At 44.9% G+C, this 19,065-nt stretch overlaps 1 protein-coding gene across 2 annotated transcripts in view; it reads left to right on the top strand.

The window, feature by feature from the left end:
* Positions 1–19,065, top strand: part of LOC138663855 (zinc finger protein 182-like) — a 214,671-nt gene that overhangs the window by 58,363 nt on the left and 137,243 nt on the right. For both annotated transcript variants that reach the window (XM_069750208.1, XM_069750210.1), the window contains 4 exons: positions 8,664–8,813; positions 10,331–10,510; positions 10,594–10,717; positions 10,797–10,894. In XM_069750208.1, the coding sequence (XP_069606309.1) occupies positions 8,736–8,813; positions 10,331–10,510; positions 10,594–10,717; positions 10,797–10,894 (480 nt within the window). In that variant the 5' untranslated portion in view covers positions 8,664–8,735. The remainder of the gene's footprint in view (positions 1–8,663; positions 8,814–10,330; positions 10,511–10,593; positions 10,718–10,796; positions 10,895–19,065) is intronic.

Genomic DNA, 19,065 nt, shown 5'->3' with positions numbered 1-19,065 from the left:
ATTAACATTCTGCACATTAAGATGGGCAGAACACTCCCCGCTTGGCGTCAACAGATGCCACAATTAGGTTCCTTTGGGGAAAATAATAATACAAGCTCGGTAACGGGCCTGAGGAACAGTTTGTTCTCCCCAAGCTTGCACACTCTGACCTCTACTTTCCGCACTTTCCCATCTTTACTGGGAAGGGTCTTAATGACTAGGCCGAGTGGCCACTCGTTCCGATGTGACTGACTGTCTTTGACGAGTACAACATCGCCAGATTGAATGTTTGGGCGGTCTTTCTGCCACTTTGTCCTGGTTTGCAGAGTGGAGAGATGCTGTTTCCTCCATCTATCCCAGAAGACGTTGGACACGCTTTGTACTTGCCTCCATTGTCGTCTGTAGAGGTCTTTGTCATTGAATTCTCCGAGTGGAGCTTTCGGGACACAGGTTTTCTGTGTAAGTAACATTGCAGGAGTAAGGATGGATGGATCTCCAGAATCACTAGAAAGTGCTGTCAGTGGCCTGGCATTCATGATGGCTGAGGCCTCTGCCAAGAACGTGGATAAACTCTCTTGTGTAAGTCTGGTGTTAGCTTGCAAGAAGATAGAGTCTAATATTCTGCGTGCTATCCCTATCATCCTTTCCCACGCGCCTCCCATGTGCGAAGAGTGTGGTGGATTGAAGGTCCAGGTACATCCTTGCTCACCTAGATACCTTTCCACATTAGCGATGTCCAGATTGGAAGGGATTTGGAGTTCTCTTGCCGCTCCGACGAAATTCGTACTTCGGTCAGAACGAATATGCTTCACCGGGCCTCTGATTGCGATGAAGCGTCGAAGTGCATTTATAAAACTTGATGTGTCCATTGATTCAGCAAAAAAAGAAGAAAGCAGATGCACTCACCAGATGCAGTTACAAAGCGTCCTTTATTTCAGTGCCAGCCGGCACATAATTCACGGCACGGGGGAGAGGGAAGTGGACAGGGAGAGTGCGACAGGTAAGACGACGGCCGTTTCGCGCTGCCTGAGAGCGCTTCTACGGGTCCATAGTCAGACGGGAAATGACGCCAGGCTAAGTAGGCAAACACATACGAACTACACCTGCCTCATTAACCCGCCTGACACCAGAGAAAGTGCACAGGTACATTAAAAGCAATTATAATTAAAAACAAATGCATAGTACTGCCAAAGAGAAGAGAGACATATAATCTAGACTTCCAATCAATATGAAATGTTAACATATAACATCATAATTTTATCACGAATTTCCACTAAATTCGTACTTCGGTCAGAACGAATATGCTTCACCGGGCCTCTGATTGCGATGAAGCGTCGAAGTGCATTTATAAAACTTAATGTGTCCATTGATTCGATTACTTCGATATGAACGGCTCTGATGGACAGACACGTGAATAGAACTGCCCAACACTTTGCTTCTGTAAGTATTTTTCTAGTCCGTCGTGTAGCCACAGACCAAGGACCGAATACATCTAGTCCAACGTTGGTGAAGGGGGGTTCAGTACTGAGTCTGTCGGGTGGAAGATTGCCCATCTTCGGAATTTGGAATGTGCCCCGGAGTTTGCGACACGTAACACAGTCGAAGATGAGTTTGCTCACTCTTCTCTTAGCTCCAACTATCCATAGTCCAGCTGCCCGTAGGTTTCCTTCAGTGAACAAACGGCCTTGGTGTCTCACTAAGACATGATGATGTTGAATCAGCAGGGTTGTTACGTGATGACGTCCAGGAATTATCACCGGGTGCTTCTCTGAAACTTCTACCTCAGCTTCTTGAAGACGACCACCGACTCTCAGCAGCCCTTCTTGATCGACAATCGGATCGAGCTTCCTCAGCCCACTGACCTCAGGAATGGGTTGTTCCTTGTTGAGGTTGTCTATTTCTCTGCCATAGGTTTCTCTTTGTACGGCATGAAGTATTATAACCTTGGCTCTTTCCAGGTCGGGAGCAGTAAATGCAAGCCTGCAGTGATGCCAACCTTTACAAGGTCTCTGGCTGTCAGGTAGTGCTGACTTGTAGGACTGGGTTACATGAAATAGACAAGCTATAGCTCGAACATGTGACTTCCAGGTGGAGAACCTGCTGAACCGGTGAGATTCGAGGTGGCAGCTTGAAATCTCTGTATGTAGAGCAGACACTTGAGGTCGGATCTCTTCGTCTGTGTCTGGACCCACAAGTTCGAAAGTTTCAGGCCTGCTGATGTGGGGCATCGAACGGTACAAAGAGGTAGGACCTGTGAACCATGAAGTGTCCTTCAGATAACTGGGAGCAACGGATCTAGTCGCGTGGTCCGCAGGATTGTGGTGAGTAGGTATGTAGTGCCACTGATTAGGGCCGGTGGATCTTCTTACCCGAAATACCCGGTTGCTGACGTAGACGTAGAAGCGTCGTGTCTCGTTACAGATGTACCCCAGTACCACCTTGCTATCGGTGTAGAACTCTGCATCTTTGATCTTCAGACTCATCGCATCCGAGATCAGTTCAGCCAACTCAACTGCAAGGACAGCAGCACAAAGTTCCAGTCTGGGTATCGTGTGTTCCCGAAGTGGCGCCAATTTCTTGTTGTTGGGTAGGCATCTCCTCTGAGGTCGAAATGGTAGAGGTGCAACCCAACTATTCGACGTATCCTTGACTATTTGTTCGTCCATGATGTCCAAGAATATCCTGTCTTCTATAGACATCGCTACCTTGTCTTCCTTCGTCCTGTGGAAGACTGTACATCCTATGTGGTCTTGTTCACCTTCACAGGCGTGGTCTTCGTTGATAGGAACTGAGAAAGGGCAAGGTAGGGGAGTGCTGCTCGGTAGTTCCTTTACCAGCAGACTATTGTGACACGGCTGGAAGAGAGATGGACGTCCATTTTCTAGTGTGCTGGTAAGCATACTGTTGACTGAGACCGGCTTGTGTGCTCCTCCTAGACAGACATCTCATACAATGACCCATCCAAGGTCTTGCCTCTGAGCGTATGGAGCATTCCGTGAGCCGTTGATATATTCTCTAGTCTTGTGGACTCGTAGTATATCTCTTCCCAGAAGTAAAGCTATTGGTGCTTCTGGTTCCAACTCAGGTATCAGGTGGGCTATACGCTTCAGGTGGGGGTGATACGTTGCCACCTCTGGTGAAGGTATCTCAGACCTATTGTCAGGAATCTGGTTGCACTCCAGGATGGTCGGTAGTGACAGACAGGTCTGGCCATCCATGGACTCCACTTTGTATCCGGTTGCTTTCCTCCCCGCCGTCTCGACGGTACCTGAATCTGTCCTAAGGGAGTAGGGAGAACTGGGGCCTACAATGTTGAAGTTGTCAAAGAAGATGGACCTGGCTAAAGACCTATTACTTTGATCATCTAGGATTGCATATATCATGAGCGCTTTGTCTCTGTGGCCTGTTGGATAGACTCGGACAAGGCAGATTTTTGAGCAGGATCTTCCTCCCTTGAGTCCCTTACAGATCTCCGTACATTGAGAGGTGACCGCAGGGGTGTCTTCGTCGGTGTTCTTCTGTTTCTCATCGTGCTCCTCTGATTGTGATAACACTCCTGGAGGTGTTCCAGGATACAAGGCTGTATTGTGATCCGTGCTGCTGCATTCTGCACATTTCACGCTAGCTCCACAGTTCCTGGCGAAGTGAGAGGTTGTAGCACAGCATTTGAAGCAGATGTTGTTTTCCTTGAGGAAACCTTTGCAATCCTCTAAAGTCTTCTCCCTGAAGGCTCTGCACTTTAGTAGAGGATGTGGTTTCCTGTGTAGAGGACACTGCTTACTGACATCCTGAGGTTTGCTCTCTTCCGTAGGGGGCTTAGTTGTCTTGTGTGGAGGACCTGTGGAATCAATATCAGTTTTATGGACTGCCACGGGTGTCTTACTGGGTTTGACACCAGGGGTAGTGGAACATGACAGAGTGAAATCAAAACTAGGGTCATTTGTGATCTTGGCTTGCTGGGTGACAAACTCAACAAATACAGTAAAAGGAGGGAATGGTACGTTATGAATTTGTTTATACCGTGAACCATGTATAATCCACCTTTCTTGAAGATTGTAAGGAAGTTTTTGTAATATTGGATTGACACCCCTAGCAGTGTCTAAGAATGCCAATCCAGCCAAGTGACCTTCCTTCTGGGCGACCTGTAACTCTATCAATAAATCACTCAATTCTCTAAGTCTTTGATAACCCTTGGGCCCTATCTTAGGGAAATCATCAACTCTTTTGAATAAAGCATTCTCTATTACTTCTACGGACCCATAGCATTCGTCAAGTCTTTCCCACACTTTACGTTAACCTATGTGTGGGTATTCTATGTTAATGTCTCTTAGTCTTTTAGCATGCTCAACCGATTCAGTTCCAAGCCACTTTACCGGGAGATCTAACTCCTCACTACTAGAAAGGTCCAGTCCCTGAATGGCGTTCTGGAACGAAGCTCGCCACGACCTATAGTTTTCGGCTTTGTCAGTGAACTTTACAAGTCCTTTCGTTACCAGTTCTCGGCGGGCAAAGAACTTTGCCAAGTCTACGGTGGCTTGATCAGTGTTGGTACGAGCTGGTATGTTATAGCCATGTCTAGTGTGTGGTGCATCACCATACCTGTGAGACGCTCTTGGCTTCGGACAGTCTGGATAGTACCTTTCTGGTGAAGAAGATGTCTCTTTAAAGTGAGGTGGGAGCTGTACCTTCTTCTCAGTGGAACGGTAGCTGTGGTCGACTCCTCTGTGTTGGACGTCTTCTTGTTTGTAGTAGCGAAGTTCAGGGTTGGATCGATGATAATCGACGTAGGCTGATCGATGTAGTCTGTCGAGGGTGTTGTCCATGCTGGAGTGTCGATGGACGTACTCTGCAACGCGCTGAGCTGGATCTTGCTGCTCTAGATCTGTTCCAAGAACGTTGCTGCGTCCCTCATAATCAGGATCCATGATGGCTTCCAAGTACTCTGCCTTAGCTATTGCAGCTGCTGCCTCTTTGTCTACCATAAGTCTTTCTAGAGACACCTGCAGGCGCGCACCTTCTGCTTCTTGCTCTGCCCGCAAACGTGCGGTTTCAGCCTGCAAACGTGCATTTTCTGCTTCATGCTCTGCTTGTCTCAGCTTTAGATGCATTTCTTTCTCGGCGAAGGAAGACCTCGCTTTGGCTGCTTCAGCACGAGCGACAGCAGCCAGCTCTGCTAATGATGACCTGCTAGAGCTTGCTCGTGACCTCGTCTTGAGTGAGGATGTGCTGTTTCGAGACATTGTGCGCTTAGCTGCGTACTGCTGAGTGTTTTGGCGGGAAACTGAGTCTATGTGCGGTGAGCTTCCACGTTGCGGGAATGATGTAGCGCTTCTTGGCGGGGTGCAGTATAGTTCTGCGGCTGTATGGCGGCTGCTGTAGTACCCGAATGCGGAGCAGTGTGGGTGTTAGCGGTTCCGTACAGTCTGATCAACTACAGCCTGTGACCGGCTATCAGTTTCACTGAAGGCAGCTAATCTGTTCTTACTTTACAATCACCGCCTGCGACTGGCGGTCTCGTTTTTCACTGTTCTGTCTTCCTCCATGTAGGATGCTGTGTGGATTCCAACATACGGCTAAACCTTCATCCACATCCCAGTAAACAGACTGTGTTGATGCTTAAGTCTTATTTATTAGGGTGATGATAACCAAAACTATAACGCTGAACAACAATAGTGGACAGTATTCATAGTAGATGATTGAATAGTGAATGATGTTGATGTACAAGGTGGATGTTCAGTGAATATAATCATAGTGGATGACTGGTGAAAAACTGTAAAGAATAACAGCATTTCAGTATATGCACATACAGGGTGCAATCATATAAATAACTGGGACATTACAGCAAGAATTATACAGAGTGCATTACACAGTAATTCTGCAGCACTGCCCTATTCTATACAAAGATGCATCTATCTAAATGCAGAGTACACATAAACCTAACTGCAAGCTGCAAAGCACATCTGCCTAACTATATCTGACTATAGGAGCTGCATAAGGCTTAAATACTAACACAAAACATAAGATGCATTAAACCTTTATAAACGTACCGAGATCCGTTAGGACAGGGGTAAGGAAGTAAGCGAGACAGGAGCACGTGTGCCTCTCTTCAGACCTGAGGAAAAATGGCTACTGAAGCTTGTCTTCACAAGAAGAATGTGGGCGGAACTAACCCATAAGACATTGCTCTAGGAGGGAAAGGTTGGTAAACAACATGAAAAGTAGGTAACTGATGACCTCCAGTGGCCACAACTTGAATAACAAGATAATTAACTTTCTGCACATTAAGATGGGCAGAACAATCTTGATGTTTTTATATTCTTCTTTAAGTTTTACAGAATGACCTATTGGTACAGAGCCATACTTATTTCCATTGTGTAACAGAACACATTTTAAACTTCTTTTGGAACTATCAATAAAAAGCCTCCAATCCCTTGAATCATATGCTGGAAGTCCCATAAAGAGAAGTAGTCTTCAACATCGTTACAATAGACAAGCTGGCCATCTGAATGGAAGTACTTACGCAGTTCTGCTTCCCTGTTACGATAAAATGGGGCACTTGTACCGGGTTCCAACATTCGATTCTCTTGTAGTCTTGAAGCCAATAGTTCAGCAGACTCTTTTGGTAGATAAAGATCTCTAACCAGATCATTCAAAGCAGACTGAGTAAACAGAATTGGTTTGTCACAATCTTCATCACGTGGCTGAAAAATATCTGGACTGTCTTCTTCATCAGTATAACAATGTGAGGAGAGTTCTGTGTTAACGTTTTCTGGAAGCGCAGTAAATTTTGGAACAGGTATGTCTTCACTATGGGCGACTGGTCGAATAGATGAAGGGATACTCGGGTATTGCAAATATTGCTTGTTATTCTTATTGAAACCTTTTACATCGACAAGGCAGAAATAGCAGTCTTCTAAATGATTGCTTGGTTCTCTCCAAACCATAGGAACTTCAAACAGAAGTTTAGCATTCCTTGAGACCATGATCTCAAGCTATCAATATAGGTTTTGCACACTTTGTGAGGAGCCCAATGCTTGTCTTGGTTTCCAAGTTTTACTTTGAAGTACGCAAAATACACCCTCTTAACAAAGTCCGTAATGTTGCACCTCAGAGTCTTCACAGTAAAGTTTCCCCAGATGTAACAAAAAATATTTGGATCATTTGAGCACTGTCTTCTGCGAGATGTAGAGGCCATTGTTAGATCAGCAAAACATCCTGCAGAGAAATACAAGATAAAAGTTGATAGCTACCTGAGTTGTTCATTGAATTTCTAAGGGCCTCAGGATGCGTGTTCGCACGCATAGTGGAGACGGGATTTCATAAAATCCCCTCCACTATGTGGTAACATCTGGACGCTGCGGGTTGAACGCTGCAGCCCGTGGACACGCACCCTAATAGTTGAATGGACAACTGAGTGTAAGAAGTGGAGTCTTAAACTCGCAGGGATGGGTACTCATCCCCGCAAGCTGCACAATTCATCTACCAAGGTGTTCCTTCAGTTCATTTGGTATGTGCTTATTAGCTGTGTTTGGTATCTGAGCCATAATCATTGAACATGTTAGATCCCTGCATTTCCATATGTATGGTAGAGGTATTATTTTGAACATGCACTTTATTATAGAAATACAGTCAGCTGATATTAGTTATAGGATGTATCCCTGATACCTATTGTAGTGAAATATGTGCATATATATATATATATATATATATATATATATATATATATATATATATATATATAATGTGTGCAGTGGACTATGTATAGATTTATTGTGTCACTGGCAATAATGTAACATCTGTCGTGAAGGCTGCAGGTCTCACCCAGATGTTACTATGTATTTCCCTGAGACAAGTAGACTTCTGTCTCCAATCTCACCAGGGGTCCTGCTGGAAGCCAAGAAGAAAGTTAACATTTGACACCTCCTATCTCTTGGAAGAGATATGTCAATTACGGCCTGATAGTATCTCTGTGAGAACTTTTACACAAAGGATCTCAAGAGAAAATAATATATTCATTGGTGATTGGTGGTCCAATCAAAAACAGGCAATTATGATATTAACCTGCGGGGCCGGTCTAGAAACCTGACCTCCAGACCAAAGCTATAAATTAGAGCTGTATACCTAGAATCGTGTTCGCATGTGAGGGCAGCCTGAGAAGCTGATGTGTTCCACCAACTCCATTCACCCCCCTCCTCAGGGAGCAGAAAGCAAACTTTCCTAGTTATTTTTATACTGTTTTGCATAAGTTGTATGTCTTTTTATTATCCTATTTTTACACCTTATTCTTACTGTAAGCACTGAACCTTTTTTTGTATTAAAGTATAAAACTTTAACAAGTTGAACCTTGAATGTTCTAAAAGAATCCATTGCCTAGGGTGTGTGAGCCTTATGAGTGGTAGACATTATTAGTATTAATATTTCCGGGACTCATCGCCCGTGTGTTCGATGAGTTGTGGCAGCGTGTATGAGCGGGTGTGTGGCCTTGGTCGGTGTGTGATTTATGCTCCCATTACAGCATAGGAGAGAGGTTGAATGCTGGACTGAGAGTGGGGAGATAGATTAACTCTTGCAGGCACAACCCCAAGTCATGTGCTGAGAGCGGGCACGTGACGAATTAGTGACACCACGGAGAAGGGATCCATGACACCTATGATATTACATCGGCTCATCTTCTTCCCATTCAGGTTCCTACAGTATTACATTTTCTTATCGGAGATTTTCTGTATAAGAGAATTTTCCTGATTGACCCATCAAGGATGGATAGGGACAGGAACAAGATGGCGGAGAGGATATTACACCTGACCCTAGAGATCCTCTTTCGGCTTACTGGAGAGGTGAGAGCTTCTGATGATGTCACATTACATCATTCTTATGTATGGGAATAACAGATGGATAGAACTGGAGAGGTGACTACTCTGAAAATGTCTGTAGTGAGATGTATTAACCCCTTTATTTTTGTTTTTTGCTCCCCTTCTTCCCAGAGCCATAACTTTTTTTATTTTGTGGTCAATATGGCCATGTGAGAGCTTGTTTTTTGCGGGACGAGTTTTACTTTTGACCGACATCATTGGTTTTAACATATCTTTTACTGGAAAATGGGGAAAAACATTAAAATGCTGTGAAATTGCAAAAAATGCAATCCCACAGTAATTTTTTGTTTTGCATTTTTACTATGTTCACTAAATGCTAAAACTGACCTGCCATTATGATTCTCCAGTTCATAGACACTAAACATGTCTAGGTTCTTTTTCGTATCTAAGTGCTGAAAAAATATCCAAACTTTCCAAAAGAAAAATATTGCGCTATTTTCCGATACCCTTAGCGTCTACATTTTTCATGATCTCGGGTTGGGTGAGAGCTTATTTTTTGCTCGCCGAGCTGATGTTTTTAATGATACCATTTTGGTGTAGATACGATCTTTTGATTGCCCGCCATTGCATTTTAATGCAATGTCGTGGTGACCAAAAAAAACATAATTCTGGCTTTTTAACCTTTTTCTCGTTACGCCGTTTAGCAATTAGGTTAATCTATTTTTTTTAATTGATAGATCGGGTAATTCTGAACCCAGCAATACCAGATATGTGTATGTTTGTTTGTTTGTTTGTTTTTTTATTTGAATAGGGCGAAAGGGGGGATGATTTCTTTTTATTTTTTTTATATTTTTAAAAAACTTTTTTTTTAACTTTTGGCATGCTTCAATAGTCTCCATGGGAGACTTGAAGCTGCCATAACTCGACTGGCTCTGCTACATACAGGCCATGATTGGGTGGGCGGCGGTCATAGCAATCAGGCAGTGACCGCCATAGAGGATAGAGGTCTGCAGGAGACTTCTGTTTGTCATGCCAACCCATCGGTGACCAGCGATCACGTGACGGGGTCACTGATGGGTGGGATTTCCGGCCGATGGTCCGAAGCGCACGTTAAATGCTGCTGTCAGAGTTTGACAGCGACATTTAAGGCTGCCATCACACTAGCAGTATTTGTTCAGTATTTTACATCAGTATTTGTAAGACAAAACCAGGAGTGGGTGATAAATGCAGAAGTTGTGCATATGTTTCTATTATACTTTTCCTCTATTTGTTCCACTCCTGGTTTTGGCTTACAAATACTGATGTAAAATACTGAACAAATACTGCTAGTGTAACGGCAGCCTAATGGGTTAACAGCTGCGGGAGGATCACAATTCCTCCTGCAGCTGTTAATGGCACATGTCAGCTGTTCAAAACAGCTGACATGTGCCAGTAAAGATGTAGGCTCACCTCCGGAGCCCACATAAAAGGAAGGGTGCCCGACATTGACATACTATCATGCCCGATGTTGGAAAGGGGTTAATGTGTCTCTCCATAACCAGGATTACACAGTAGTGAAGAAGACCTCTAGTGAGCGCTGTCAGGCCCCTGTGTCTGAGGTATGGGGAAGACCCCTGAACCCAATCACGAGACCTCCACCTTATCCCCAAATACATGAGGACAACAATAACCAGAAGATCCTAGAACTCACCTACAAGATGATTGAGCTGCTGACTGGAGAGGTGACACTGCTGGGAATGTTGGGACATTATACAGTAATGCTATGAAGGGATTGGGGTGATGACAGTATCATTGTATGTATCAGGTTCCTATAAGGTGTCAGGATGTCGCCATCTATGTCTCCATGGAGGAATGGGAGTATTTGGAAGGACACAAAGATCTGTACAAGGACATCATGATGGAGGTTCCCCAGCCCCTCACATCACCAGGTAATAGGACTAAATACACACGGCCTATAATTATCTGTATGTAAGGAATTAATTCACTCCCTGTTTGTGTTTCCTCCAGTTCTATCCAGTAAGAAGTCAACACCAGAGAGATGTCCCCGTCCTCTTCTTCCACAGGACTGTGAACAAGAAAATCTTAATCTTCCTCAGGATCATCAGGTAGATGGAGAGAAGGTGTCATAAGATCTCCCCTATGATGTGTAGACAATTGTGAAGGTCTTGTGCTCAGTCTTATTTTATTCACCAGTATTAGATTGCAATTAAATGTCTTTTATGCCTAGTGATTAGAGAAAGATGTGAAGGATAAGATAAGAGGGCAGCTATAAATTAGGATAGGATGGGGTTTAGTATAGTGGGGCACAACAGAGTCATGAAAACTAGGGTGCCAGTATAGGAATAGTCTAGGAAATAAGGGGATTTCCTATGTGGGTGGGGTAAGAGTGAGTGAGTGTCAGTGGGATACTTCCTGATTCTCAGTCAGTGGGAGCAGTGTACAGTACTATATTATAATTGTAACGTTAAGTAAGAAATTGCTGGAGAGTGATTTAGGAGTAGGCAGAACAGGCCAGTCAGTATGAAAAGGCACAGAACGCTTGGGAAAAGCTGTATGCGGTCAGCCATCACTTGGTACGATGGTATCCCATAGAGAATCCGGGGTCTATGGCTCGAATCAGAACAGAGGAACCTTTATCATCTCCCAGTGAAAGGGAGCCAGAGTGGGAACTAGTACAGAAAACTGTGCGCAGGAATGTGGGGACCCCAGAGCCAGGACGAACATCTCAGAGGCTAGAGGAACCAGCAGTGAGAAGGAAAGCTCAGGCTGAAAACATGAACTTGTGCTGTACTGAAACTGTCATGGACTGTTTGTTATCAAGTAAAGTTACACTGTTAATGCGAATACGGTGTCTGTTCCTGCGTGTGTGTTATTGTTGGATCACCCCCACGTAAGGGCAATGGGGTACTTGGTACCGGGTCCTTCAGCTCCCTCAGCGAGGATGTCACCGTGGCCCGAACCGGACCGTGGCCCTATAAGGGGCGCCCAATAAAAGGCAGAGTTTGAAGATAACGGTAGTGTTCATGATGCCACTTGTGGTATTCGGTCAGGGTGACCGACGCTGCTTAGGGGTCCGCTGGGGTGGTGTTATGGCAGCTAGATGGTATACCTTCCCACAGGTGAAGTATTTCCCCAGGGCTTCCCAGAAGTGTAGATGGTGATGGTGGATGATGTAAGGCGCGGCAAATAACGAGGACACAATGGGTGCAGTCTCTTTACCTTTACTGAAGGCTTCAGCATCCACAGTCCAGAGTGCCGGATGACAGGGTAGGCAGGGTCCGGCCGGTCTGATGGCAATTCCAGAGTCCCCTTATCCAGGTGGAAATCAGTAGCCTACCCGTTGCGCACAGTAACGTAGTAGGTCCCTACTTGCATTAGCTACCATAAGGTCCTCACTGTTGTTACTTCTCTCTCTCTGTCCCCCCAGATGGATAGGACAAACCCGTATGACGGTGATGGCCTGAGGCTATTTTATAGGGACCCTAGTAACGACCCTCCTCCGTGATTGCCACCGTGTCTGCTTAGGTGTTTAGGGCGGACAGCCAACTTGGAATCGACTACCCTGCCGGTCTCTGAAGTAAAGCGTAGAGTCTATTACTCCCTCGGTGTTCCGGCCACCGGATCTGCGCTTCACATGGAGGCAGCCTGCTTCTAGCTGGTCTCCCACTGATGTTTCACTCCTGTTGCTATGACTTCTGTGCTCACTCACTACAGCACACTTCCTTTCGTGTACTTTCTTAGGAGGCTGCCACATGGGTTTCAGGCGCAGCTCTGTGTCCTTCTTTCCTTCCTCCTCAGACTACAGTCTGGATCTGACCAGGGATCACCCCAGCCAGCTCGACCTGGAGACCTTTCCTCGTCGGCGCCCAGCCAGGAGCTCTCCTTTCCTCTGACTCCCTCTGACTCTGCCTAACTTCCTAACCAACCCACCAGTTTTACCCTATGCGAGGAGTGACCTAGTGAATAGAACCCTTAGCTCCCCCTGGTGGACCGGTGTGTGAAGTGTGAGTCTGTGGCTGTGATACCTGGCAGGGTGAACTCCTTTGGTGCTATCAGACGTAACATCACTCCCCCTGGCGGAAGAGCAACATTACTGCAATGAAAAGGACTCTGGGGCGCTGCATTGTCCGGAGACGGGACTATGGGATCAGCAGCATCTGCAAACGCAAACGTGAGTTTTGTACAATACTCCCACTCCCCACATAAAATGGGACATTATGTTTTCTTTGCGGGGTGTGGGAACTCATCAGCCTCTCGCTAGGACTACCACCCTGGCTGCCTCACCAAACCGCAGAAATATAATATCAAGTCTTTGCGCCATCTTTCTGTGCATACAATTACCCATCCTCTCACCTGAGACCTATAATATCTCCTCCAGAAAATCTCATTGTCTGATCCAGTAGAGACGACGTGAATTGTAGATCTTTTCTCATTTTCTACTGTGATCTCCTCAACCAGAAGGTTCAATTCGTAAAATGTTTCTGTATTTAAGCCGATTATCTTTGTGCTGTTCTTGCTTTATGTGTAAATCTTTATATCATTACTAGATGGTGGCCCGATTCTAACGCATCGGGTATTCTAGAATATGCATGTCCACGTAGTATAATGCCCAGTCACGTAGTATATTGCCCAGCGACGTAGTATATTGCCCAGCTACGTAGTATATTGCACAGCCACGTAGTATATTGCCCAGGACAGGAGTGGTACTGTGTAGTGTATATATACAGGACAGGAGGAGTGGTACTGTGCAGTGTATATATACAGGACAGGAGGAGTGGTACCGTGCAGTGTATATATACAGGACTGGAGAAGTGGTGCTGTGCAGTGTATATATACAGGACAGGAGGAGTGGTACTGTGCAGTGTATATACAGGACAGGAGGAGCGGTACTGTGCAGTGTATATATACAGGAGGAGTGGTACTGTGCAGTGTATATATACAGGACAGGAAGAGTGGTACTGTGCAGTGTATATATACAGGACAGGAGGAGTGGTACTGTGCAGTCTATATATACAGGACAGGAGGAGTGGTACTGTGCAGTGTATATATACAGGACAGGAGGAGTGGTACTGTGCAGTGTATATATACACACAGGAGGAGTGGTACTGTGCAGTGTATATATAAAGGACAGGAGGAGTGGTACTGTGCAGTGTATATATACAGGACAGGAGGAGTGGTACTGTGCAGTGTATATATACAGAACAGGAGGAGTGGTACTGTGCAGTGTATATATACAGAACATTAAAAGTGGTACTGTGCAGTGTATATACAGGACAGGAGGAGTGGTACTGTGCAGTGTATATATACAGGACATGAGGAGTGATTCTGTGCAGTGTATATATACAGAACAGTAAAAGTGGTACTGTGCAGTGTATATATACAGGACAGGAGGAGTGGTACTGTGCAGTGTATATATACAGGACAGGAGGAGTGGTACTGTGCAGTGTATATATACAGAACAGGAGGAGTGGTGCTGTGCAGTGTATATATACAGAACAGGAGGAGTGGTACTGTGCAGTGTATATATACAGGACAGGAGGAGTGGTACTGTGCAGTGTATATATACAGGACAGGAGGAGTGGTACTGTGCAGTGTATATATACAGGACAGGAGGAGTGGTACTGTGCAGTGTATATATACAGGACAGGAGGAGTGGTACTGTGCAGTGTATATATACAGGACAGGAGGAGTGGTACTGTGCAGTGTATATATACAGGACAGGAGGAGTGGTACTGTGCAGTGTATATATACAGGACAGGAGGAGTGATTCTGTGCAGTGTATATATACAGAACAGGAGAAGTGGTACTGTGCAGTGTATATATAAAGAACAGGAGAAGTGGTACTGTGCAGTGTATATATACAGGACAGGAGAAGTGGTACTGTGCAGTGTATATATACAGGACAGGAGGAGTGGTACTGTGCAGTGTATATATACAGGACAGGAGGAGTGATTCTGTGCAGTGTATATATACAGAACATTAAAAGTGGTACTGTGCAGTGTATATATACAGAACAGGAGGAGTGGTACTTTGCAGTGTATATATACAGGACAGGAGGAGTGGTACTGTGCAGTGTATATATACAGGACAGGAGGAGTGGTACTGTGCAGTGTATATATACAGAACAGGAGGAGTGGTACTGTGCAGTGTATATATACAGGACAGGAGGAGTGGTACTGTGCAGTGTATATATACAGGACTGGAGAAGTGGTGCTCTGCAGTGTATATATACAGGACAGGAGGAGTGGTACTGTGCAGTGTATATATACAGGACATGAGGAGTGATTCTGTGCAGTGTATATATACAGGACAGGAGGAGTGGTACTGTGCAGTGTATATATACAGTACAGGAGGAGGGGTACTGTGCAGTGTATATATACAGGACAGGAGGAGTGGTACTGTGCAGTGTATATATACAGGACAGGAGGAGTGGTACTGTGCAGTGTATATATACAGTACAGGAGGAGGGGTACTGTGCAGTGTATATATACAGGACAGGAGGAGTGGTACTGTGCAGTGTATATATACAGGACAGGAGGAGTGGTACTGTGCAGTGTATATATACAGGACAGGAGGAGTGGTACTGTGCAGTGTATATATACAGGACATGAGGAGTGATTCTGTGCAGTGTATATATACAGAACAGTAAAAGTGGTACTGTGCAGTGTATATATACAGGACAGGAGGAGTGGTACTGTGCAGTGTATATACAGGACAGGAGGAGTGGTACTGTGCAGTGTATATATACAGGAGGAGAGGTACTGTGCAGTGTATATATACAGAACAGGAGGAGTGGTACTGTGCAGTGTATATATACAGGACAGGAAGAGTGGTACTGTGCAGTGTATATATACAGGACAGGAGGAGTGGTACTGTGCAGTGTATATATACAGGACAGGAGGAGTGGTACTGTGCAGTGTATATATACAGGACTGGAGAAGTGGTGCTGTGCAGTGTATATATACAGGACAGGAGGAGTGGTACTGTGCAGTGTATATATACCCGACATGAGGAGTGATTCTGTGCAGTGTATATATACAGAACAGTAAAAGTGGTACTGTGCAGTGTATATATACAGGACAGGAGGAGTGGTACTGTGCAGTGTATATACAGGACAGGAGGAGTGGTACTGTGCAGTGTATATATACAGGAGGAGAGGTACTGTGCAGTGTATATATACAGAACAGGAGGAGTGGTACTGTGCAGTGTATATATACAGGACAGGAGGAATGGTACTGTGCAGTGTATATATACAGGACAGGAGGAGTGGTAATGTGCAGTGTATATATACAGGAAAGGAGGAGTGGTACTGTGCAGTATATATATACAGGACAGGAGGAGTGGTACTGTGCAGTGTATATATACAGGACAGGAGGAGTGGTACTGTGCAGTGTATATATACAGGACAGGAGGAGTGGTACTGTGCAGTGTATATATACAGGACAGGAGGAGTGGTACTGTGCAGTGTATATATACAGGACAGGAGGAGTGGTACTGTGCAGTGTATATATACAGAACAGGAGGAGTGGTACTGTGCAGTGTATATATACAGGACAGGAGGAGTGGTACTGTGCAGTGTATATATACAGGACTGGAGAAGTGGTGCTCTGCAGTGTATATATACAGGACAGGAGGAGTGGTACTGTGCAGTGTATATATACAGGACATGAGGAGTGATTCTGTGCAGTGTATATATACAGAACAGTAAAAGTGGTACTGTGCAGTGTATATACAGGACAGGAGGAGTGGTACTGTGCAGTGTATATATACAGGACAGTAAAAGTGGTACTGTGCAGTGTATATATACAGGACAGGAGGAGTGGTATTGTGCAGTGTATATATACAGGACAGGAGGAGTGGTACTGTGCAGTGTATATATACAGGACTGGAGAAGTGGTGCTGTGCAGTGTATATATACAGGACAGGAGGAGTGGTACTGTGCAGTGTATATACAGGACAGGAGGAGCGGTACTGTGCAGTGTATATATACAGGAGGAGTGGTACTGTGCAGTGTATATATACAGTACAGGAAGAGTGGTACTGTGCAGTGTATATATACAGGACAGGAGGAGTGGTACTGTGCAGTCTATATATACAGGAGGAGTGGTACTGTGCAGTGTATATATACAGGACTGGAAGAGTGGTACTGTGCAGTGTATATATACAGGACAGGAAGAGTGGTACTGTGCAGTGTATATATACAGGACAGGAAGAGTGGTACTGTGCAGTGTATATATACAGGACAGGAGGAGTGGTACTGTGCAGTCTATATATACAGGACAGGAGGAGTGATTCTGTGCAGTGTATATATACAGAACAGTAAAAGTGGTACTGTGCAGTGTATATACAGGACAGGAGGAGTGGTACTGTGCAGTGTATATATACAGAACAGGAGGAGTGGTACTGTGCAGTGTATATATACAGGACAGGAGGAGTGGTACTGTGCAGTGTATATATACAGGACAGGAGGAGTGGTACTGTGCAGTGTATATATACAAGACAGGAGGAGTGGTACTGTGCAGTGTATATATACAGAACAGGAGGAGTGGTACTGTGCAGTGTATATATACAGGACAGGAGGAGTGGTACTGTGCAGTGTATATATACAGGACAGGAGGAGTGGTACTGTGCAGTGTATATATATATACAGAACAGGAGGAGTGGTACTGTGCAGTGTATATATACAGAACAGGAGGAGTGGTACTGTGCAGTGTATATATACAGGACAGGAGGAGTGGTACTGTGCAGTGTATATATACAGGACTGGAGAAGTGGTGCTGTGCAGTGTATATATACAGGACAGGAAGAGTGGTACTGTGCAGTGTATATATACAGGACATGAGGAGTGATTCTGTGCAGTGTATATATACAGAACAGTAAAAGTGGTACTGTGCAGTGTATATACAGGACAGGAGGAGTGGTACTGTGTAGTGTATATATACAGGACAGTAAAAGTGGTACTGTGCAGTGTATATATACAGGACAGGAGGAGTGGTACTGTGCAGTGTATATATACAGGACAGGAGGAGTGGTACTGTGCAGTGTATATATACAGAACAGGAGGAGTGGTACTGTGCAGTGTATATATAAAGGACAGGAGGAGTGGTACTGTGCAGTGTATATATACAGGACAGGAGGAGTGGTACTGTGCAGTGTATATATACAGGACAGGAGGAGTGGTACTGTGCAGTGTATATATACAGGACAGGAGGAGTGGTACTGTGCAGTGTATATATACAGGACAGGAGGAGTGGTACTGTGCAGTGTATATATACAGGACAGGAGGAGTGGTACTGTGCAGTGTATATATACAGGACAGGAGGAGTGATTCTGTGCAGTGTATATATACAGAACAGGAGAAGTGGTACTGTGCAGTGTATATATAAAGAACAGGAGAAGTGGTACTGTGCAGTGTATATATACAGGACAGGAGAAGTGGTACTGTGCAGTGTATATATACAGGACAGGAGGAGTGGTACTGTGCAGTGTATATATACAGGACAGGAGGAGTGATTCTGTGCAGTGTATATATACAGAACATTAAAAGTGGTACTGTGCAGTGTATATATACAGAACAGGAGGAGTGGTACTGTGCAGTGTATATATACAGGACAGGAGGAGTGGTACTGTGCAGTGTATATATACAGGACAGGAGTGGTACTGTGCAGTGTATATATACAGGACAGGAGGAGTGGTACTGTGCAGTGTATATATACAGTACAGGAGGAGGGGTACTGTGCAGTGTATATATACAGGACAAGAGGAGTGGTACTGTGCAGTGTATATATACAGGACAGGAGGAGTGGTACTGTGCAGTGTATATATACAGGACAGGAGGAGTGGTACTGTGCAGTGTATATATACAGGACACGAGGAGTGATTCTGTGCAGTGTATATATACAGAACAGTAAAAGTGGTACTGTGCAGTGTATATATACAGGACAGGAGGAGTGGTACTGTGCAGTGTATATACAGGACAGGAGGAGTGGTACTGTGCAGTGTATATATACAGGAGGAGAGGTACTGTGCAGTGTATATATACAGAACAGGAGGAGTGGTACTGTGCAGTGTATATATACAGGACAGGAGGAGTGGTACTGTGCAGTGTATATATACAGGACAGGAGGAGTGGTACTGTGCAGTGTATATATACAGGACAGGAGGAGTGGTACTGTGCAGTGTATATATACAGGACAGGAGGAGTGGTACTGTGCAGTGTATATATACAGGACAGGAGGAGTGGTACTGTGCAGTGTATATATACAGGACTGGAGAA

Source organism: Ranitomeya imitator, chromosome 2 (genome assembly GCF_032444005.1).
Source record: "Ranitomeya imitator isolate aRanImi1 chromosome 2, aRanImi1.pri, whole genome shotgun sequence".
Lineage (NCBI taxonomy): Eukaryota > Metazoa > Chordata > Amphibia > Anura > Dendrobatidae > Ranitomeya > Ranitomeya imitator.
The sequence above is the reverse complement of the archived record's forward strand: the minus strand, read 5'-3'. Positions and strand labels throughout refer to the sequence as shown.